Source organism: Eretmochelys imbricata, chromosome 25 (genome assembly GCF_965152235.1).
Source record: "Eretmochelys imbricata isolate rEreImb1 chromosome 25, rEreImb1.hap1, whole genome shotgun sequence".
NCBI classification, from domain to species: Eukaryota; Metazoa; Chordata; order Testudines; family Cheloniidae; genus Eretmochelys; species Eretmochelys imbricata.
The window spans coordinates 16,763,477-16,787,466 of NC_135596.1; the positions used below are offsets into that span (position 1 = coordinate 16,763,477).

Below are 23,990 nucleotides of genomic sequence, written 5' to 3' on the forward strand. Positions count from 1 at the left end.
GAAGAAACAGCCATTTCTGGCATCACATGAGTTTAAATAAGCTTCCAGTTTTTTAATAGCTCACTGAGATTTCTCAGCTTATGAGGTCTGGTTGAGGAGAATGCCGAGATCAGGCAGCACACGGGGGTTTCCCAAATCTGAGGTAACACCAGTTGTTCGAGTTCTAGTTTCACCACTCTCAGCCACGTATCCGTCCAGATATTTCTCTGGACAGCCCTGTAGGTATCCTTGTCTGACATAGTGCCCTGGAGCGACTGGCAACACGACCAAACCCTGCCTTCAGTCTTTGGTTTCACTTTGTCAATTTACATTACCCCACCCCAAAGCCAACTAAACACAGCAGCAGCGGCAGGGTTTGTTACCTGGGGACAAACACCTCATTGTGGAGATAGTTCTCAAACATTTTGCGGAAGGCAGACTCTTCCTGCTCCTTCTGTATTTGAGAGTCAGTTTTTGGACAGGAACAACATTCCCCACTGATGTCCTCGTTTTCACTTTGATTATATTTATGAGGGTCTTCAGATTCAAAAGGAGGAGACCAAGTCCTCGACGGCAATTTTAGTCCTATGGAGAAAAGGATTCTTAGATCACACACAGCATCTTGCAAAAGTCACTAGCTGGTTGGCACAGCAGTTTAAGTCACATAGATCAAAAAAGTCAGAACTATTTCCAGGTTATTCCTTGAAGGCCACTGAGCTGACATTCCTTTTGGCATGTCTCTTTCTCCCATGGAGCCTTGAAATCCAGATGCAGCATCCTGGCTGGCAGCTTGTCACATTTATACCAGCAGCAGTGAACCATCCTGCCATGGATGCGCCAGTCCAATGAATTTCCGAACACTAAGTCAGCTCCGCTTAGCCACGCTGGGCCAGCATACAACATAGCGGATGCCCTCCTCAGTCCTGAAAGGGGTGTACAGATTGGCAGACCAGAGGTTAGAAGTAGGGTCCTAGGTGAGGTAGAGTTCACCACTTCAGTGGATGTTTACGACACATGCAGCAAGACAGCAGGGCACTGTTCACTGGTGACACGTTTAAGGGCTTGCCTACGCTGGCTTTCAAACTAGGATTAAGCCCAGCATACTCCTGTTAGCTGTAGCCAAAAGGGGCTTCTAACATGACTGCCAGCTGGGGAGAAGATTATAACCTGTAACTAGGGGTTACTGCTGGATTCATGAAACATTCAGACAGCCAGTCCTCTCACATCTTGTGTCTGGAAGTCTCTGGTCTGCAGATGTGAAATAGCCTTTGGCCCCAATCTGTGCTTGCAGTGTCATGACTCTTAGAAAGACACCAATAAACCTCTTTAGCCCCAAGACAGATCTAGAAGCCACGGAGGGGGTTACATATCAGAATAATCTGACCCCAAGTCTCCAGAAGGCCAACAATATTTCATCTCACTCTTATTAGCTTTGATAAAACTGGTTACCCAGATTAAGAGAAGCAAGAGCAGAAGGCAGATCCCAGAAGGGTTAAAACATCTGATTTTACTGTGTTCAAACCAACCAACCAACCAACAAACCAACCAGCCATTCCTCGTGATCTCTGATGGCGGGCCTGGCAATAACGACCTGGTCAGTGCAAAAGACAGTGGGAGAATACAGCCTTAAAAGCTCTGGCTACATCACTGTGTGCTCCAAGAGCATCATCCACTAGCACATCACGATCCTGTGTCCCACCCACCTTCCACGTGGCAGAGAAAGAAACCCCACAGCTAGTCTGAGACTAGCAGAGCCCAGAAGCTTGAATGTTAAACCCAGGATGCAGGATGGGCAAAATGGGCACCTACCCTTCAGGCAGTAGTCGAGTTCAAAAAGCTCACTGTCCTCCAGCTGCTGCTGCCAGAACACCAGGTAGTGTGTGATGTTCCCATTTGGCTCAGAGGGCGGCTTCCACTTCAGAATGATCTGGGATGAAGAGTTGGAAACCGATATTGGATCTAATGGGACTGAGGGAACTGAAGGGAGAAAGACACAGAAGTCACTCACATCACTGTACCAAAAGAGACCTGGAACACAAGGCAAGAATTGTTGTGATACTTTGGGATTCAACCCAGACCAGGGACGGATTGTGTCACTGCCTGCCCTGCAACTCTGGGTGCCTTCTGTGCTATGCTGCTATGGCTCACAGCCCTGACACCAACAGCCAGCCTACAACCAAGCAGATCACGCCCTGGCTTCCACCACCCAGTTACTTTTTGCAGAGTGATCCCAACACCCTGCCAGTCTGGAATTTCCCCCAAACCGTCTGTCCTGCGACCATCTGCAGGGGTTCCCAGAATTGAAAGTTACTGTGTTACCCCGCTCAGCCAGCCCCACCTTAGAGACAGGAGGATCAGAACCACCCTGCCCTCCCCACAGGACTCCTGGCAGTGCTAGTACCAGTCTCACCTATTATCTGGTACAGGTGATCGACGTTTTTCACAAAACTGGAGCCCTCCCACTGCCCCCTGAAGGAAGCACACACAAACCGAGGTCCTGATCTCACTATTGATAATCATCATCACAATAAGGGAAGGAAAAAAATCTTACTCTGGATCTCCCAACGCACCTGATGTCACCTGTCTCTTCTCTGGACAGGGACTATCTTTATATTTTGTGTGTTTTGCACAATGAAAACACACACTGCCAGCACTTAAGTAAGTAATTATAGGGATTTAATTCAGCTCTCTCCCCTGTGAAGGGTCATTCCCTCATATATTATTTCCTTATAGTCTTCCAACCAGGCCTCAGAACATTAGGACTTGCCTTTTTCCAACATTACTTGGTTTGTCCTGATTCAACAGTTTGCTTTACCAGGCAAATAAACAGAAATGAAGGGAGAAATGTCCTGCACGGAAAAAAATTCAGGCCTCCCCCACCCGAGATTCAGTGGCACACGATCACACTGCAGCAGGGTTATACCAGCATGTGAACATGCTCATGCACAAAGAATGAACGAGGAGCCTGGGTGAATTATATTCTGGCACACAGCGCCAGTGGAGAGAACCATTCAGGCAAGGAGTTTGGTGGGTATGTTTTTCCTTGCCATATGCAAGGGGACATTAATCGGAAAGCACTCACCAGTAGCATTGGTCTGGACGTAGATAATTTCGCTCTTTGCGCCATATGTCCTTCGTTCGTCCGAGAAGGTGACCAGTGTCTTAACGAACACAGCATATTGAGTCCATGGCTTCAACCCCCGCAGGAGCCACCCTGGCTGGGCCTGCGCTTTAGGCTCATTTGACCGGGGGGGAGGGTCAACATCAACCACTGTCCAACTATTTGATCCACAGGCATCTTGTCCATCAAACTCCGTCACATTCTGGTATGGACTTTTTCAAGGGAAAGAGAAGGACAAAAGCCACACATTAATAGAATCCAAACTGCAGATTTTTAGGAAATAATCACAACAGATATGAAACACCAAAGACCATGATAATCCTTTATCACAGGATTGCCAAGAGCTTTACAAACAGAGCATCACAGGTATTAGCCCCACCCTACAGTTGGAGGAACTGAGGCACAGAGAGGTGAAGAGAGTCTGTCCAGGAAGTCTGTCGGGAACCCTGGAATCTTGACATCCAGCTGTCTAGTGGGGCCACAAATCATCATCAGTCACTGCTCCACAGACACAGGATTTACCAAGCCAGAGCAAATCACTGGTCTGCAGAACACTACTCTCACTGCAGCAGCCACCAAGGAAGTTGCAGGTAAAGGAAAATGCAACAACCTCAAACAAACCCGCTGAGCCCATGGTGCAATGACCTAGCAGTGAGTGGGGCTGGATAGGGGGAATGGGCATTATTTCCTGATGCCTTGAAGCAGGAGACAGCCAGAACCCAAAGCTTCTCCACAAACAAAAATGAGGAGTTCTACTCTTGCTTCTCAACATAAGGAGACAGACCTTTGTCCTTGTGTTCATACAGCCTGTCCCAAACGATGCCCTACTCAGTCTGCCGCTCTGCTAAAGGACAGCCAATGATTTACAGCTGGTTTAGGAGAATGGAATGAAATGGCAATCAGACAAAGATGCCTGTAACTTGATCTGTTATAGGGAAGCTCAGAACAGCTGCTTGAGGAACCCAGTGGGGAAAGAACAGTTCTCACCAGGATCCAAACTAGTTCTTGTCACTAACTACACCTGAAACAACAACACAGCAGCACTCAAGAAGCCCAAAGATGCTCAGGAATCCCAGAGCCTTCTCACATCTGGGCTGGTTTGTTTTTTAAAAACAGAATTCAGGGGCACGGGCTCTACAACCATTCCAGACAAGAAAGACTGATATTCCTCCAGCCACAGTAGAATCTAACCCCAAGGAGCGAGCAGGAGATGGGCCATGGCAGAGGTAGTCCCTACAGAACATCTGGCACATAGGGAAGGAAATATTCATCATCTGGGAGTTCAGCAGGAAGTCACCTTCCTTGGGAAGCACTGAGTCATATTGGCCAGTCCTACTTTCTTACCAGCTAAACTGAGGCAGTCAAATTTTACTGTTTAAACAATTTTTTCTAAATTAAGTATTATAGAGCTCTCTCCTGCTCGACAGGACACAGGGAAATGCTCCTTTCCAGAAGTGCAGTCGTCTCCAGTCAGAGGGTCCAGAAGTACCATTCCTTAAAATGCATTTTAGCTCCCCAAGTAAGCTCCAGCTCATGAGCTGTGCAAGGGCTCCCTACCATGGGACAGCTCAGAGCTCTGAGTTCATGAAAGGGAGTGCAGTTGCCTGGGAAGGGATTTTGTGAAATCTTTATTTTACCTCTGGTGTCATCAATTCATTTAGCTTTCTGCCTGTTGACAAAGGCTTTGATTTGAGCCCACAGACCAGTGAATGCCTACCACATCTCACAGAAATTCTGGTGTGGGGGTTGAGCTCTAGTTCAGAACAACTGCGGTCAGCCTCAGCAGAGCCAGTTTGAAATCCCTGATTTTTTTAAAATGGCTCTAGTCTGAAAGGGAACAGAAATACCCCACTTCTCAGTGCAAATGGAGAGGTGACAAAATCTACGGCTTCTATAACAAGTGCTGAATTGAATGAGCTTAGCCCAGCAAAAGAATCTTGTCCTATCTCGAGGCCTCTCCTTCTGCCCCTCCACCCCCACGAACATGTGGTGACCTAGAATCCTATTTTCGACGTCTCCGACTCAAGGAATATTTCCAACACACCTCTGAACAACATACTAACCCACAGATACCTTCCTACCAATACTACAGAAAAAAAGGACTCTGGGTGGACTCCTCCTGAAGGTCAAAACAACAGACTGGACTTCTACATAGAGTGCTTCCGCCGACATGCACAGGCTGAAATTGTGGAAAAGCAGCATCACTTGCCCCATAACCTCAGCCGGGCAGAACACAATGCCATCCACAGCCTCAGAAACAACTCTGACATCATAATCAAAAAGGCTGACAAAGGAGGTGCTGTCGTCATCATGAATAGGTCGGAATATGAACAAGAGGCTGCTCGGCAGCTCTCCAACACCACTTTCTACAAGCCATTACCCTCTGATCCCACTGAGGGTTACCAAAAGAAACTACACCATTTGCTCAAGAAACTTCCTGAAAAAGCAGAAGAACAAATCCGCACAGACACACCCCTGGAACTCCAACCTGGGGTATTCTATCTGCTACACAAGATCCATAAACCTGGAAATCCTGGATGCCCCATCATCTCAGGCATTGGCACCCTGACAGTAGGATTCTCTGGCTACGTAGATTCCCTCCTCAGGCCCTACGCTACGAGCACTCCCAGCTACCTTCGAGACACCACTGACTTCCTGAGGAAACTACAATCCATCGGTGATCTCCCTGATAACACCATCCTGGCCTCTATGGATGAAGAAGCCCTCTACACCAACATTCCACACAAAGATGGACTACAAGCCGTCAGGAACACTATCCCCGATAATGTCACGGCAAACCTGGTGGCTGAACTTTGTGACTTTGTCCTCACCCATAACTATTTCACATTTGGGAACAATGTATATCTTCAAATCAACGGCACTGCTATGGGTACCCGCATGGCCCCACAGTATGCCAACATTTTTATGGCTGACTTAGAACAACGCTTACTCAGCTCTCGTCCCCTAACGCCCCTACTCTACTTGCGCTACATTGATGACATCTTCATCATCTGGACCCATGGAAAAGAAGCCCTTGAGGAATTCCACCATGATTTCAACAATTTCCATCCCAACATCAACCTCAGCCTGGACCAGTCCACACAAGAGATCCACTTCCTGGACACTACGGTGCTAATAAGCAATGGTCACATAAACACCACCCTATACCGGAAACCTACTGACCGCTATGCCTACCTACATGCGTCCAGCTTTCATCCAGACCACACCACACGATCCATTGTCTACAGCCAAGCTCTACGATACAACCGCATTTGCTCCAACCCCTCAGACAGAGACAAACACTTACAAGATCTCTATCAAGCATTCTTACAACTACAATACCCACCTGCTGAAGTGAAGAAACAGATTGACAGAGACAGAAGAGTACCCAGAAGTTACCTACTACAGGACTGGCCCAACAAAGAAAATAACAGAACGCCACTAGCCATCACCTTCAGCCCCCAACTAAAACCTCTCCAACGCATCATCAAGGATCTACAACCTATCCTGAAGGACGACCCATCACTCTCACAGATCTTGGGAGACAGGCCAGTCCTTGCTTACAGACAGCCCCCAAACCTGAAGCAAATACTCACCAGCAACCACACACCACACAACAGAACCATTAACCCAGGAACCTATCCTTGCAACAAAGCCCATTGCCAACTGTGTCCACATATCTATTCAGGGGACACCATCATAGGGCCTAATCACATCAGCCACACTATCAGAGGCTCGTTCACTTGCACATCTACCAATGTGATATATGCCATCATATGCCAGCAATGCCCCTCTGCCATGTACATTGGTCAAACTGGACAGTCTCTAAGTAAAAGAATAAATGGACACAAATCAGACGTCAAGAATTATAACATTCAAAAACCAGTAAGAGAACACTTCAATCTCTTTGGTCACTCCATTACAGACCTAAAAGTTGCAATTCTTCAACAAAAAGCTTCAAAAACAGACTCCAACGAGAGACTGCTGAATTGGAATTAATTTGCAAACTGGATACAATTAACTTAGGCTTGAATAGAGACTGGAAGTGGATGAGTCATTACACAAAGTAAAACTATTTCCCCATGTTTATTTCCCTACCCCAAATCGTTCCTCAGATGTTTTTGTCAACTGCTGGAAATGGCCCACCTTGATTATCACTACAAAAGGTTCCCCCCCACCCCCGCTCTCCTGCTGGTTAATAGCTCACGTTAAATGATCACTCTCATTACAGTGTGTATGGTAATACCCATTGTTTCATGTTCTCTATGTATATAAATCTCCCCACTGTATTTTCCACTGAATGCATCTGATGAAGTGAGCTGTAGCTCATGAAAGCTTATGCTCAAATAAATTTGTTAGTCTCTAAGGTGCCACAAGTACTCCTTTTCTTTTTTCTGATTTTTTAGTTACTCTTTAGAGGAGTATTTTGACTGTACCCAACACAGCTAACGCAGGGATCGTAATTAGCACCTGTGCAGCAGTAAAGTGACATTGGGAAGTTACGTGAAATGATTACACATTTACAAGAATTAAACAGTGGTAACAGTGATTGGTCTGAAATCTGCTCTTTGAGGTCAGAAACAGTTTGTGGAAGTACACAGAGCTACCAGGGGACTGCGTGGCTTGGGATCATATGAGCTGGCATCTCCCCAGAGTTATTGTACAGACTTCCCTACTTACGCTTCCTTGTAAAATAGCATAAATCCTAGGAGATCACGGAAGTCAGGTGGCCAGTATGGCTCCCACTTTAGTAGGATCTTATCATGAGATGTTCTGATAAACGAAAACTTCAGCAATTCATTTTCACCTAAAGCAAAAGACAAAGGATATTGCTTTTTACTTTATTTTAAAACTGAAGTGGTTTCTTTTAAGTTCCTTTTTTGCATAAACACATTTTAGAACCAAAGCTCTGGGAAATGCTTAGAACTGGGAAGAACTGTACATTTTAAATTACAGTTGTAAAATGGTAGGACTGTGAACAATCCAATGGACTTATTGATTGGTTTGCTCAACATATCCAGTTTACAGGTACTCTGTTCAGTGAGATGTCTGTTGTCAGATCTACCTACTAGTACTTGCTTAAACAATGCAGATAACTTGGGTCAGAAACAACTGACACTTGTAAAAATTCTTATAAAAGAGATTGTACCTATGTGAGCTGGTGTTGAGAATAAAGAGCACTAAAGCAAGAACTGGAGACAGGACTTTTTGCTTAACGTTGTATTAGTGATACAGCACATACTTGCCACGGTGACACACCTAGCTACTACTGTGGAGACAAAAATGAGCCAGGCTAAGCAGCAGAAAAATAGAGAAAAAAGCAAAGCTGAACAGATTTTAACAAGCCAAATCAAGTGAAGAATCTGACGTTTACAACTGCACTGTCTACAGGATGGCGACCCAGTAGAACCGGTAGTAAATTATTTAAAGCGATAAAGAAATAAAAGCTGCCTCAACCCTAGACAGACAGAAATCTAAAGCCTAAATGGGTTAAAATTCATGCTAGTCTGCAGAGACAAGACCAATGAAATGGTTTGTGAAGCTGCTGTAGCTTCTGCCTCCACTGTGATGAAATGCCCAGTCCTGCCAGGAAAGAGCAGGGTCCCATTGCAGAAAGGAACATGAACGACAGAAGCCACTGCAAGGGAAGAAGGCTTACAGTCTTTTATTTCCAAGGGACCCAGGAAGGACAAACGGTGGAGCATTGATTAGATTTGCCATCCCTGCAGTAGCTGCACGAGGGAGGAAGGCTGTTAAGTTGGCTGGTGCTTAGTCCAGAAAAAACAATGGATTTTTATTTTTTTTATAAACAGGATGCTGCCAATTTGAAAACTAGACTTGAAACAAACAAAAAGCAAACACATCAACAATGGGCAGTTTGGGGCAGGTGTGAAGAGGAGCAAGCCATAGCTGAGCCCACCAGAGGTAGCACTGGGAGGGAGGAAGGCTCCTTTAGAGACAAACCGGACAGCCTGCCTGGCAGCTTTAAACCAAGAGTCACATACAACCACACAAGAGCACAGTTTGGGCCCCAGATCCAGCCTCTCACTGCCTGGGCCAGCAGAGGCATCGCCCTCTGGCTCTGGGAAAAGCCCATTGCTGCTCTTTGACTGGAGAGGGGATAGGAATCCTGCAGAGGCAGAACCCTCAGATCCAGCTCACTCTGCCTCACCTGACACTGGAGTGGGTCTGAGAGGCTCGACTGGCACCCTTTGTGCCCTGCTCAACCATGGGAAAGCTTGTTTGAATGGCACCTTTCCCTGGGAACAGGGTGAGATGCTGGCACTCAGGCTAAGGCCTGGGAATGCTGCTGGAGGCAAAGCTGCCCCCCTCTATATTCCTTAGCCCTTATTATTACTTTAAAGGAAACTGCCAGCCTTTAAAAATAAGTCACATTTCTGCCTGAAAAGTTTCTCCAACAGTTGTCACAGCAACCATTCCAGACGAACTGAGCAGAAATACTCTCTCTCCTTTTCAGTTTATTTTGCAGCATACAGTTCAGTGTCACCACTTCCCATCGCACAGAGAAAGGAGATCATTAAACATGTGCCCAGCAGCAGGGCCCAGACACTCCACTCAGGATCGAGGCTCTGGCATGTGACAGGCTGCGCAAAGGCACAAGGCTGACCAGATCCTGCCTGAAGAGCTCCCAGTCAAAGAGTGGGAGGGGGAAGAGCACCACAAAATGTTTTGGGGGAAAACTGTATAACCACAAAAGCTGGACGGGGGCCTCCAGGGCAGAGATCAGACCTGAAACTACTTTTAACTCATGTTAAGTTGAGTGTGCCCCTTCAGCTAGCTTACAGAGTAACTGATGTGCCTGGGGCTTTACACAGAGAGCATCAGGACAGTCCCTGCCCTGAGAAGTTCACAAGCCAGACAAGGAGGTTAGCAAGGGGGTGCATACGGCACAGATCTCATCACATTATGAAGCTTCCTTACAAGAGGCTTGGTCGCCATTTGTCTTCAGGGCTATGTCATTCCTCTCCTGACGTCCCTTAGTCCCAGAGATCTCCTCCATCTTGTGGATTTCTGACAAGCACAGTTTGGGGTTATAATGAAAGAAGAGCTTCCCCCGTGCTATGCTGAGGTTGTGTTTGCTCCAGTCCCAGAGCTGGCGCAGGTTCTGATTGTCGAGGGCATAGAAGGAGTAATTCCTGTGAGAAGAGAGAGAATGGACGAGGATGGGTTCATTCATAAACTAGCTTTTCTCTTGCACTAATCCACACATCACATGAAAGTTCCCCACACAGAGTACCCATAAGGATAGGCTGCAACTATGGGCAGAGAGCAATTAAACACACGTTTAAAAATAAATTTGCTAACATTCTCCTGTTTACTTACATTGGCCCCCAATATGTAATAACAGACTGAAGCATCTTATATAAGAACTCACCCAGCTTCTAACGTCTCCCCTTTAATCAGATGTAGCTTACGAAAAAAAGAAAGAGAAACCAAGGCATAGGAGCGGCGAATTTTTAGATAACCTGAGATTTCTTCAATCAAGCCAAGATTCGCTTCAAGCTCAGCTGCTATGTTATCTGGGGAGAGGGAAACAATAGGTTTAGTCTCTCTGATACCATGGTGATGAGCACTGTACCAGATCCCATATTTCTCTTTATAAATGGATATTGTTTTAAAAGATCTGCTCTGGGAATTATTCTGGAGCAGTTCTTTGGCCTGTGTTATACAGGAGGGTCAGTCTAGATGATCACAATGATCCTTTCTAAACTTCAAACTATGAAACTTAACTTATGTTTTGATAAACTAACTACATAGGGGGATTAATTCTTGAATCACTGTGGGGCTGAAGCACGCTTTCTGCAAACAAATTCTCCGCATTCAAGCTTTAAAAGCCCTGCAGAGATCTCAGGCTCAATAGACACTGCCTCATTGTCTTTTTTGACATTCAGTTCTCTCTCCCTACGGTCATGCTTTTCCATATTCTGCAAGTTCTCCCTGATGCAGCTCGTAAGATGCAGAGCTTACTTCCTCCACGGATGTTTATGACTAAACTTCCATTAATGATGGTGCAGCCACGAAGCTCCTGTGCAGATGTCACTGAATCAATTATCTTCTCTTTGCCGTAGTCACAAACCTTTGGACAGGGCCCCGCACATGGAGAACAGTGCAGGCTGAAAAACAAGAGAGTGCAGAAGACACATGAGAGATGTTTTTGCAGGGCATAAACTGGGGCTTCTCCATCAGAATTCACACATGCAGGGTAATTACTTGAAAACGCAACAGTATTTTGACAATATGCTGAGTGGTTTACCTGCATCACAAATAATACCTGGCTCTAAACAACCTCACATAACACTTGAATATTCCTAAAAATCACTTTTTTCTTTGTTGAAGTACAAGCACTGGAATACAAGATATTGTGACAGAGGACAATTTCTCCTCACCAGTCTGTGAATCAAAACCAGAATGAGAGATCTGATAAAGAAACAATCATCTGATGGTTTAAAAGAAAAGGCGTACTTGTGGCACCTTAGAGACTAACCAATTTATTTGAGCATAAGCTTTCGTGAGCTACAGCTCACTTCATTGGATGCATACTGTGGAAAATACAGAAGATGTTCTTATACATACAAACCATGAAAAAATGGGTGTTTACCACTACAAAAGGTTTTCTCTCCCCCCACCCCACTCTTCTGCTGGTGTTGGGTCATCCTTCAGGATAGGTTGTAGAGCCTTAATAATGCTTTGGAGGGGTTTTAGTTGGGGGCTGAAGGTGATGGCTAGTGGCGTTCTGTTATTTTCTTTGTTAGGCCTGTCCTGTAGTAGGTGACTTCTGGGAACTCCTCTGGCTCTATCAATCTGTTTCTTCACTTCTGCAGGTGGGTATTGTAGTTATAAGAATGCTTGATAGAGATCTTGTAGGTGTTTGTCTCTGTCTGAGGGGTTGAGCAAATGCGGTTGTATAGCAGAGCTTGGCTGTAGACTATGGATCGTGTGGTGTGGTCAGGGTGAAAGCTGGAGGCATGTAGGTAGGAATAGCGGTGAGTAGGATTCCGGTATAGGGTGGTGTTTATGTGACCATCGTTTATTAGCACCGTAGTGTCCAGGAAGTGGATCTCTTGTGTGGACTGGACCAGGCTGAGGTTGATGTTGGGATGGAAATTGTTGAAATCACGGTGGAATTCCTCAAGGGCTTCTTTTCCATGGGTCCAGATGATGAAGATGTCATCAATATAGCGCAAGTAGAGTAGGGGCGTTAGGGGACGAGAGCTGAGGAAGCGTTGTTCTAAGTCAGCCATAAAAATGTTGGCATACTGTGGGGCCAATTGTAAGGAGAGTGATCACTTTAGATAAGCTATTACCAGCAGGAGAGTGGGGTGGGGGGAGAGAAAACCTTTTGTAGTGGTAAACACCCATTTTTTCATGGTTTGTATGTATAAGAACATCTTCTGTATTTTCCACAGTATGCATCCGATGAAGTGAGCTGTAGCTCACGAAAGCTTAGGCTCAAATAAATTGGTTAGTCTCTAAGGTGCCACAAGTCCTCCTTTTCTTTTTGCGAATACAGACTAACACAGCTGTTACTCTGAAACCTGATGGTTTAAGTAGCTTTGATTCTTTAATTCAACAATGAATCATAGGACTGGAAGGGACCTTGAGAGGTCATCTAATCCAGCCCGATAGCAGCTCCTAGTGGCCACAGTTCACTACTCCAGGCCAATGGGAGCTGCTGGAAATGGCGCGGGCTGAAGGATGTACTGGCTGCTGCTTCCAGCAGCTCCCATTGGCCTGGAGCAGCGAACCGCAGCCACTAGGAGCCGCGATCGGCCAAACCTGTGGACGCGGCAGGTAAACAAACCAGCCTGGCCCGCCGGGGGCTTTCCCTGTACAAGCAGCGGAACAAGTTTGGGAACCACTGATCTAGAGCATCCCTGACAGGTGTTTCTCTAACCTGCTCTTAAAAATCTCCAATGATGGAGATTCCATAACTTCCCTAGGCAATTTATTCCAGTGCTTAACCACCCTGACAGTTAGGAAGATTTTCCTAATGCCTAACGCCCAACCTAAACTGCCCTTGTTGCAATTTAAGACGATTGCTTCTTGTCCTATGCAATTTAAGACCACAATTAACCAGCCAACCTCCCAGAGAAATCTGAATGAGAGAACTCATAGCACTGAACTGTTCCTCTACTAAGATGAAATTCCTGTGGTGACAAAGGAAAGAAGACAGCTACTTTCCGTCTCACCTAGGCACGTCTGCATGCTGTGCTCTAACTCAAATGGTATTTACTGGAGACAAAGTACTGTAAAGATCTTCCAGAACCAACAGCTCTCTGTTCCCTCTTGCTAATATGCAGATCCTGAACTTTTCAAGCCCATTGCTTTTCAAAGTCATTCACATGAAGGGGGAAATTATTCTTTGTGAAGACAAGATTGTAGCTCCTGCTCTTAGGGTTAATTCATGCTATTTGTAACTTAGAGATGCATTTCACCCAACAGCAAGAAAGCCAGGCCCATCCTCCATCTTAAAGTAAGTAATCAAACAAATAATTCATGAACAGGGCGCAGCACATTTCCTAGGATTTCTCTTTCAGCAGCTGGAAAAGCATCAGGACATTGTGAGCAAGTCCCAGTGGCAAAAGGACTGGTGTGAGCAGGGACAGGCAAGAGGAAGACCTTGCTGTTACACAAGCAATGCAGAGCCCACTTTCGGGGCTGCTGGTTCACATGTTTGAAATATAAAACAGGAAATAGACTCAAAAATCCAGCCATAGCACGAATTCCCTGATTTGTTAATCAAAGAGAAAATGTACATGAACACAAAACTACAGATATCTGACTCATCACAATATATAATTTTATTGTGGGAGAAAAAAGGTTTTCTGCGATCAACAGCATAACTATATACACTATTTTATTCTTTTGGCCTTAAAGCCCTGAGGACGGTGAGACAGACTATCCTCTCCTCTGCACGGGTACTACTTGTTTGTTACACCGTCCCTTCGTCACAGTAAGATGAGATTGCCCACAATGCCACATGGCCCATCCACAACGGCTATTAGCATATATTCCCAAACAGCTGGAGATGGGCCATTAGATGGAGAGGCTTTAAGTTACTACAATAATTCTTTCCCAGGTGTCTGGTGGGTTGGTCTCAGGGTCTAACTGACTGCCATATTTGGGGTTGGGAAAGCATTTCCCCCCCAGATCAAATTGGCAGAGACCCTGGGATTTTTTGCCTTCCTCTGAAGCATGGGGCACAGGTCAGCTGCAGATCTGAAGTACAGTAAACGGTGGATTCTCTGTAATTTGAAGTCTTAAATCAAGATTTGAGGACGTCAGTAACTCAGCCGGAGGTTATGGGCCTATTCCTGGAGTGGGTAGGTGGGGTTCTGTGACCTGCGTTGTGTTGCAGGAGGTCAGACTAGCTGTTCATGATGGTCCCTTCTGGCCTTAAAAATCTGAGTCAATAAGACGCAACACTGGAGTTGTTTCTCATTCAAGGTATAGAATACGAACCCTATGCTACAGCAAGTGTGTTTCTAAATAAGTGTGACACACAACTGACAACACAAGCAACAACAATGGGCAACAACATGGACATCACTTACTTGCTGGAGTTCATGATGTATCCCGATGGGCACTCATGAACACACTCATTGTTGTGAATAACATGGCACCCTGATTCCCTGGCATTTTTGCACTTGTTGTGCAGCTCCTGGCAGAAGCTGAAGGTCACGCAACGCCATCCCTCGAAGCGATAGTACTTGGCTGGGCAGGTCTCCACACACTTGCCATTAAGGTAAAAGTTACGGCAAGCCACACACTTCTCAGGATTGTTGGGCTCCGAGCAGTTGCCCAGGCATTCGCTGTGACAGCACTGACCATCAGGGGTGCAGCCTTGTGACTTACAAGCAGGTGGACAAACTGCAAAGACAAAAATGAAAAACACCTGAGCACTTGTTGTGAGCCTGCTGATATAAGACCCCTAAGTCCCTTTGCTCCACAGCATCATCCCCCCAGCTTTGCAACTTCAGACTTGTCTACATGATGGGGTAATGCACACTACAGGTGTGTGATTTCTAAAGCGCATTGATTGGAATGTGTAGACTCTTCTGTGTGCACTAGTAGCTCCCTAGAGTTTCAAACCGTACTATGTGAAAGCGCAGTAGGGAAGTTCTCGTGCACACTGCAGGGTCTGCACATACCAGTTAGTGCACAACTTGTTTGCTTTAGAAATCACATGCCTGTAGGGCACCCTGCTCCTCAGTGAAGACAAGCCATTAGTTCCTGTAGCGACACCTGCTCAGAAGCTGAATTGGAGGTCTGGATACCTCCACTTGCCAGTTCCAAATACCAGGCTTTCACCCATGCTGCTACATGGAGGTGACATCTTCCACCTCGACAACTCATTGGTCCTATTTAAATGTAGGTTTAAACCAGATTTTTCTAGTTCTTAATCTCAATTTTATTTTTCTAGGATATGTTCTATGTACAGTATGTTGGGGCTCACAAGAAGTGCTTTTATGACTTTGCAATATCAAATCTCAGGTGCTAATGGATAATGAATGATAAGCCTCATACAGTATAACCAATTACATTGAGTAGATTCCAGTTCCTCAGTCCACTAAACTAAATGGAGCTCCTCACAACTCACTCAAAAGGAAGCTCCTAATGATGATGCAGCAAAGAATTTATTTGCAATGATCCTTTAGTTTAGTCCTCGGCATTAGCTGGATATTCTCAATGATCTCTTAACTTTATACTAACCTGTCATAATCTTTGTTAGGGGAGAAGAAGAGGGGAAACTGACAGGCCTGAGGTCCTAGAAGAAGGGCACCCAATATAAATACTTCAACATTCTTCCCCAAAGAGCCCAAGAAGAAGGGAACCCACAAGTGTTACTGCTTGTGGTTTTCATGGTTTGTTTTTTTAATTATCCACTACTCAGTGCTTCACAATACTCTTTAACAAGTGGTTTGGGTTTTGAACCAGAAACCACACAGCAGTATAGCCCGGAGCAAATACCATAACTAGAACTGAGTGACAAACTGCGGGACCATTGAGAAAACTGAAAAGTGCTAAAGGAAAGTACTTTTCTGCCACTTCACTCATTGTTTGCATAGGACTTTCAGGCTTAGTCCTACTATTAATGTTAGATTGAGGAGTAAATCAAATGCAATTACTTCATTCAAAACACAGCCAATGAACTTCAGTTCAGAATGTTATCATGAAAGTCTGAAAACAACTCTAACAGAGTGAGCATAAGAAGCCAAATATAAACAGCTTTGATCCAGTGTGGCGAATAAAATAACAGGAAGCAAGATTTAAGGACAGGGACGCAGCATGGGTGGAGAGTAGAGTTAATTGTAGGATAACAAATGCCATTTGGACTATAACTGTATTGCCAAGCATCCAATCAGGATATGAGCCTACTCTCACTGGAGTCAATGGACATTTTGCCCACAGGCACTGGCTCTGGGCCTTTGGTCTGAGGGTGCATTTGGTGGCATCTGTAGAACAGGTTCTCACTGCCACTCTCTAAGAAATCTTTAGTTGAACTCTGTGGTCTGTGGAGACCAGACCAGGTAACTCTGTACTTCACTAGCTGCTGCCTCATACAGCTGGCCACACTTTCTGCCAAAAATGGCCACACAGTCACTTTTTCCTATTCCTCTCTTGTCCAGCTCCCTAACAGAGCCAGAGAAGCAGCTGCTGTCCTCACCATGTCCCCCCAGGACAGACGCCCATCACATAGCTAGCCCACAGCTTCTTCATGGAAGCGTAGGACCCCCTCACTAGACCTTATTTTAAAACTAGGCAACACACACATTGGTCATCTGACAAAGGGCCCTGGGCCAAGTGGCTGAAAACCAACAATCACCCTTGTGTAAAATTCTTAGACTCTAGAGCATTTTCGCATTCAGATTTTTTTTTTTTTTTTATAGCCACTATGTGGTAAAGACAAAATATTTGTGCTGGACCCACCTACAGATACAGAAAGAGTCAAGCTATATTTACACTTACAATTTGCATAAACCTTCCCTGAACAGAAAAAACACTTCAGCTGAAAACACGACTTTCAATATTAAACATGCAAGGGATAAGAATATCTGCAGGTGTAAAACGGCACACAGTTCACTTGGCAGTTCTTGCAACCCAGCACCACTGTTAGCATGTCCTCACCCTCGCGTCCCGCCCAGACACAAAGTGGCGGGGCCTCCGACCACCTCTAGAGGGTGAGGAGCCCCGGCGGGCCGGCCTCTATTCCACCTTGGTCCCAAGGCCCGTCGGGGATATCAGCTGGCGGCTCCTTCACGGGGCCGCGAGCACGGGCGTGTACTTGGCGCGGTTCACCCCAATCCCAGACACCTGCCCCTTTTGCGGCGTGAGGGAAACCCTGGCGCACGTCTACCTGGAGTGCGCCAGGCTGCAGCCCCTATTCCGGCTCCTCACGAATATTTTGTTAACATTTTGGTTGCACTTTTCCCATCACCTCCTTATCTATGCACTACCTGTCCGTGGCCCCACTAAGTCATGGGACCTCCTGGTCAACCTCCTCCTGGCCCTGGCTAAAGTGGCCATCTATAAAACCAGGGTGAGGAGGTTGGCCGATGGAGTCTCCTGTGACTGTGGGGCCTATTTCCGATCCTCCGTCCGTTTACGCCTCCGGGCAGAGTTCCACTGGGCGGCGTCCACTGACTCCCTTGACGCCTTTGAGGAAGCAGTGGGTGCTGTCCGGGGTTCTCTGCTCGGTGTCCCCGTCCGGTTTCCTTCATTTGACCCTTTGACCACACTCCTGTCCCTGCTGTTCATTAGTTGTCCCCCGTAATTATTTGGTTTTCCAGGTCCTGTGGACCCCCCCCTTTAGGCTGGGGGGGATCCTTTAGCACTGGGTGGGCTTCGCCCTCCCACTTCCTGGATCCCAATATGACCACTGTTAGCAACAGGCAGCAACACAAGACCCTGCCCACAACAGAGCTTGAAACCTTGCTGGAAAGAATTTTCTAAACCCTGCTACGGTAGCATGCTTTGCCTCCACACTGCCAGTTACAAGCAGTGGCTTGAGCCCTGCCAGAGGGCAGAGTTTTGGTATGTTGTTGACTGGGAAGAAAAAAAAAACCCCATCCACATGGTGAACCAAATAGTGCAAGAGAGTCATGCTATAGGTAAGTGTGGGTTCAAAAAGTGAATGTGTAGCAGAAGCATGGCTTAGTTTTGCTCAGTTAAACTAGCAGCATCTAGGTTCAACAGTACAATATGTCATTGGTGCTTTTCTAATGGGATCACCAGTTGTTAAGAAGAAGGTATGGTACTGCAGAATTAAGGGCACTACAGGAATGTAATGCCTTTCTTGGAAGTGTCTAGCATTATCCACCTGGCCAGAGACTCACAGAAATGTAGGACAGGAAGGGACCTTGATAGGTCATCCAGTCCAGTCCTCTGCACTATATTATCTGTCCCTGATAGAGGTTTAAAGAACAGGTTAGACAAACACCTAAACTAATGATGGGGATTCCACAATCTCCCTAGGTAATTTGTTCCAGTGCTTAAACTATTCTTACAATTACAAAATTCTTCCTAAGGTCTAACCTAAAGCTCCCTTGCTGCAATTTAAGCCCATTACTTCTAGTCCTGTCTTCAGTGGATAAAGACATTTAATCACCCTCCTCTATATAACAACCTTTTACAAACTTGAAGACTTATTTCCCACCTCAGACTTCTCTTCTCCAGACTAAACAAATCCAATTTTTTCCACTCTATCTTTCCCCAGAAGATGGACCACTGGTCTGTTCCAGTCTGGCAAGTCTTCTGTTCAGCCATTAGAAGTCTAAAATTTGAATTCTAATGATCACAAAGCTCATTTTAATCTCTTATGTATACGACTGTTCCACGCAGCCTGCTCAAGAGAACATTTCTTCCTGCATCTCCTAGACTCAGCTTGAGCATGCACAAAACTGAGCTCATGCAACTGAAAGTCCCCCCACTATTCATCTTTTAAATCGTTTGGGAAATATAGCAAAGATCCATAGGAACATGGGAACTGCCAGGCTGAATCAGGATAGGGTACACATATACCCCAGTACCAGCCGCTTCAGAGAAAGATGCAAGAAATCCTGCACTAGCCAGTTACAGGATGGCGTCACACCAGAAAAAAGTTTCCTCATAACCCCAATTAGCTAGGGGGTAGCTTATGCCCCTAGTAGGAAGGCTTCTATCCCTTCAAAAAAACAAAACACCCTTATTTTTAATATTTACTATAACTACTCTACGTTTTCTTGCTATTCATATACAAATAAAAGCCCTTTTTGAATCCCGCTGGCCTCAATGAGGTCTTAGATCTGTAAATCCAACAGGCTAGGTGGGTGTTGTGTGGAAGAGTATTATTTCCTTCTATCCATTCTGAATTTGCTGCCTTTCCAATGTTCCCTTGTTCTTGTGTTACCCACTTGCGCTATGCTACTCATTATTTTGTACACATATCACATATCCTCTCTAAGAAATCACTTCAGTCTCTCCCCATTATGAGAGGCTCCTAATCGTTCTTGTGACCCATGAGAACCCCCTCTATTTCTGCTACAATTCCTATACACTGTTTAATGACCAACATTAATGTCCTGTGTTGAGAGCAAGGGACTGGACTAGATGACCTCTGGAGGTCCCTTCCAGGCCTACACTTCTCTGATTCTATGAAACCCTCAGTACAAACCTTCCCTGCCGCCCAGGCACTTTATTGTCTTCACAACATGAACCAGCCAAGGAAACAATTTCCAGACAGCCAGTCCGCCCTCACGTTTTCTCTAGGCAAGATTTCACCCTCCTCACACCAGGCTAGTTCACTATTCAGACCTTTACTTCTCTCATCATTACGCTGATACAGTTGAAACTGCAAATTATCCTTATAATGGAAATGCAGTGTCCCTCCCATACATCACACTCCCGGGCAGAGTGCAACGAATGTACAGTTGCAAGAGCAGGACTTGCATGGTCTTGCATGCCGTTTTCACACTGACACAAACTAATGAGCTAAACACTCAGACCTAGTACTTGATGGTTTAGGGTCCTTTGTTTTCTTCCAGGAAAGGTAAGAGTAGAGAGCCCTGTGCAGATATAAAAATTTGGATCCACATCCAAGCCACAAAATTGTTAAACAATACAACTGCATCTGCGGATCCAGATATTTGTGGATATCCATGTATTTGAAGAGTTCTAAGTATAAGCAAGTCCCAGGGAGAGGCTGACCAGAGGGCAAGCGTGAAAAATTGGGACAGGGGTGAGGGGTAATAGGTGCCGATATAAGACAAAGCCCCAAATATCAGCTCTGTCCCTATAAAATCGGGACATCCGGTCACCTTACTCAGGGGCGATAGGAGACAGGCCACTTTCCTGGATTCCTCTGATGTTGGCCTCCTGACTTTCACTATAAAAGTTCTAACATTTTGGACCAAGATTATCTAGTTTACTCCAAAATGCATTTTAATTCCACCCTAACCCCAGGAAGAAACTCATGTTTAAAAATATTTTAATGGAGATGTTTTGTTCCCGGCTTAGAAGGAACTATCAGGACAAAGCATGGCAAGAATGAAGCCAACACCTGCACCCTGTGTACTCTGGATCCAGAGTAATTTGTGAATGTGCAAAGACTGAAGAGTAACTACTGCACGTACTGAAGCTTCTGCACAAACTGCAAATATCAAGAAAATCGAGCACACTATTTATAGAACAAAGGTTTCAGACACAGATACTTGAACTTCACAGGTGTATTAAAGAAAGAACATGTATGAAAACCGCAAGTTGCACAGTCTACAGCCCTCTTATCCCATGACAGCTTACTTTGCTTAAGACAGCTTACTTTGCTTAATATTGTAGATAATATATAAAGTTTACCAACTAAAACTAACCGGATAACCATAGAAGAATGCTATTGATTATATTTAAACTGAACTTTCCATCTAGTAGATCATTCAAACCTTACCAAATCCAGTGTTCGTTGGTTTCACTAAAACAGCCCTAGAGAGTTATTGCTTTCACAGGTGGTGGCTACTGCTACAAAGACTCACATAAGAAACTTACAAAGGAGTAACAGGTGACTGCTTCCACTGTTGTGTGACTGGAAACTTTGCACACACACAAGAAAAAATAGAAAAGAAATTTCACATCTAATTTAATAGTTTTGTTTCCTAAAGAACTGTAGAACATTCACCAGTTCATTATTCTGGTTTCAATGTCACAGAATTCAGAATGATTCAGTATGAAGGCAATGATTTGTAGGTAATGCACCAGGCCTATAAACCACCAGAATACTTTGCATAATTGCTTTATTTTTTCTAGTTGAAGAACTACATGGAGTTTTTTTGCCCTCAGTGAATCATCTTTCTTCCAGCACTTAAGGGGGGAAAAGCAATAAACAAAAAACTTCTAGTTAATGCTCAAAGTATGGAAAGAGAAACACACAGGTTGCTCAGTTCTGCAGCCCTACTTCCCATCAAAGTCAATGAGGCTTTTAATGCAGTGGTTGCAAGACAGAGGGAAAGAAGGCTGGACCAAATATCTTTTAAATGGAACAGTTCACCCACATACTTTTAAGTAGCAGTTAAGTACAGTAAATTGATACTCCAACTTAAAATACAGAACGTGGGTTCACTTCCTTTTACATTAGCAAAGTTTTTGCACTCCTAGAGCAATAATGCTTATTTTATGAACTTGATAATTAAGTGATAATTAAATTGAGTAGCAAACAAACAAAAACAACTTGCAGTTGATCCCTTATATTGGGCGAAGCATAAAAATAAACTGGGAAGCTTGCAAAAAGACATGCTCACATAATTCCTCATCAGCCCACAAACACAGAACATGGTCCAGCAACAGATGATATGGCAGAGGGTTAATTCAGAGCTTATGATTAAATAGAGCAATATAGTAGATCAAAAGGAGACCTATGCTTAAAAAGTGAGCAAACAACCTAGAACTGGCAACTAAATGAAAAACTCTGGCAACCACTACAAAAACCAAACCAGCAGTTTACTGAAAATAGTGCCAACAGAAGTAAATCAACAGAAAAGTCCAGAGCTCAGTCCCAAAATCTCACAACAAAACCTACCAATTCTATAGCCATCAAATGTGGAAACTGCATAAAAGAGGAAAGTCTGTTTCATTCATATCTCACCATGCTTGGCAGCGAAGTGCTCTTGGTGCAGAAACTAGAAGGCAAGGATATAGCTCCCCATTCCATGTTTAAGCTCCACACACACTGGCTCAGAGTAAGATACATCATACAGAATTACTAGCAAATGAAAATCTAAACCAGACTTTACAACATTAAAATCCCCAGAATGGAAAAGAGGTGGAAACAAGGAGTTCTGATATGAACTAATCCAATTTAACTCTCAGATTTTAATCATGATTTAAATCAGCAAACAGGAATCCTTAATTTAAAAATCTATTTTAATTACACTATGCATTTGTATGTTTTACTTATTTTCCTAACGAAAAGTTGATTCTCATTATTGGTAATCATTAAAACATGTTGACTTGCAACTCAATACAGCCTTTATGCTAAATTTGGTGCTTCGTTTTTGTTAACAAGGACACACTACATCTATAAACATTTACTTGAGCAATTATATAGCTTAACTTACATTTATTCAGATTCTTAATTTTTCCATTTTATATTATATTAGAAATCAGTGAACGACACGTTGCCTGTTCACTAGTTGATTTTTTACTTATAATTGTGTCAAGCTCCATGGAAATTCAATTTAAAATGCACAAAAACTGGATTTTATTTTTTAATTAAACAAAACCACCTTTGATGTGCTAGATACATAAGAATAAAGTTAATCAAAACATGTTTTGCATTAAAAGCTAACTGATTTGTTTAAAATGTATTATCTATAGTTAGCAAACTTAACTGATTGTTTCTGGTCACCATGTCCTTCAAGGCTTTAGCAGATCTCATTCTCTCACACTTAGTTTTTATTCAGAGACCAGAAGAGGAAAACAAGCTTTCCCGCTTTTTCCAACTCCCACCTGATTTCTTAACTTTGAGCGAACTCATTATTGAGATGAACTAGTTGAATAAACTGAAATGAAGAAAATATGCTCTCTGCACCTACAGAAAGGCTTTGGCTGTCAAAAGCTGGTTTAGAATTTCAATGAACTCTTGTTTCCAGATGCTAAGTCCGTGACTTCCACCAGTTCATTGGTCTGACTTTCTTTAACATTTGGCAGCAAACAGAATCATAGGACTGGAAGGGACCTTGAGAGGTCTTCTAGTCCAGTCCCCTGCACTCATGGCAAGTCCAAGTATTATCCAGACCATCCCTGATAGGAGTTTGTCTAACCTGCTCTTAAAAATCTCCGATGATGGAGATTCCACAACCACCGTAGGCAATTTATTCCAGTGCTTAATCACCCTGACAGGTAGGAAGTTTTTCCTAATGTCCAACCTTAACCTCCCTTGCTGCAATTTAAGCCCATTGCTTCTTGTCCTATCCTCAGAGGTTAAGAACAACAATTCTTTTCCCTCCTCCTTGTAACAACCTTTTATGTGCTTGAAAACTGTTATGTCCCTTGTCAGCCTTCTCTTTTCCAGACAAAGCCAAGACAATTTTTTCAATCTTCCCTCATAGATCATGTTTTCTAGACCTTTAATCACTTTGTTGCTCACATACTGCTAAATATTATTTTTTTCATTTAATTTAAATGATTTAATAAATTATAAGTAGTTTAGGCCTTAACATAACCGGTGAATATCAAATTTAATTTTAAATGTGTTTTTTTAAATAAACCTGTATTTCATTTAAAATTTAAAAAACAATGATTTTTTTTTAAAATAAATCATTGACTTATCAACTTGGGTGGAACGGAGCTTTTTTGTAGGTGGTAGGCTGGCAGAGTTCCTATCTGAATGGCTGATTTAATA

The 23,990-nt window shown here is 44.2% G+C and overlaps 1 protein-coding gene across 1 annotated transcript in view; it reads right to left on the minus strand.

The window, feature by feature from the left end:
• INSR (insulin receptor) overlaps window positions 1-23,990 on the minus strand; it is a 103,911-nt gene that overhangs the window by 23,684 nt on the left and 56,237 nt on the right. Inside the window, exons 3-10 of the mRNA XM_077805414.1 lie at window positions 14,677-14,992; window positions 11,090-11,235; window positions 10,497-10,641; window positions 10,043-10,257; window positions 7,781-7,907; window positions 3,062-3,312; window positions 1,789-1,956; window positions 363-564 (exon numbers count right to left, since the gene is read on the minus strand). Coding sequence (XP_077661540.1) covers window positions 363-564; window positions 1,789-1,956; window positions 3,062-3,312; window positions 7,781-7,907; window positions 10,043-10,257; window positions 10,497-10,641; window positions 11,090-11,235; window positions 14,677-14,992 — 1,570 coding nt within the window. The remainder of the gene's footprint in view (window positions 1-362; window positions 565-1,788; window positions 1,957-3,061; window positions 3,313-7,780; window positions 7,908-10,042; window positions 10,258-10,496; window positions 10,642-11,089; window positions 11,236-14,676; window positions 14,993-23,990) is intronic.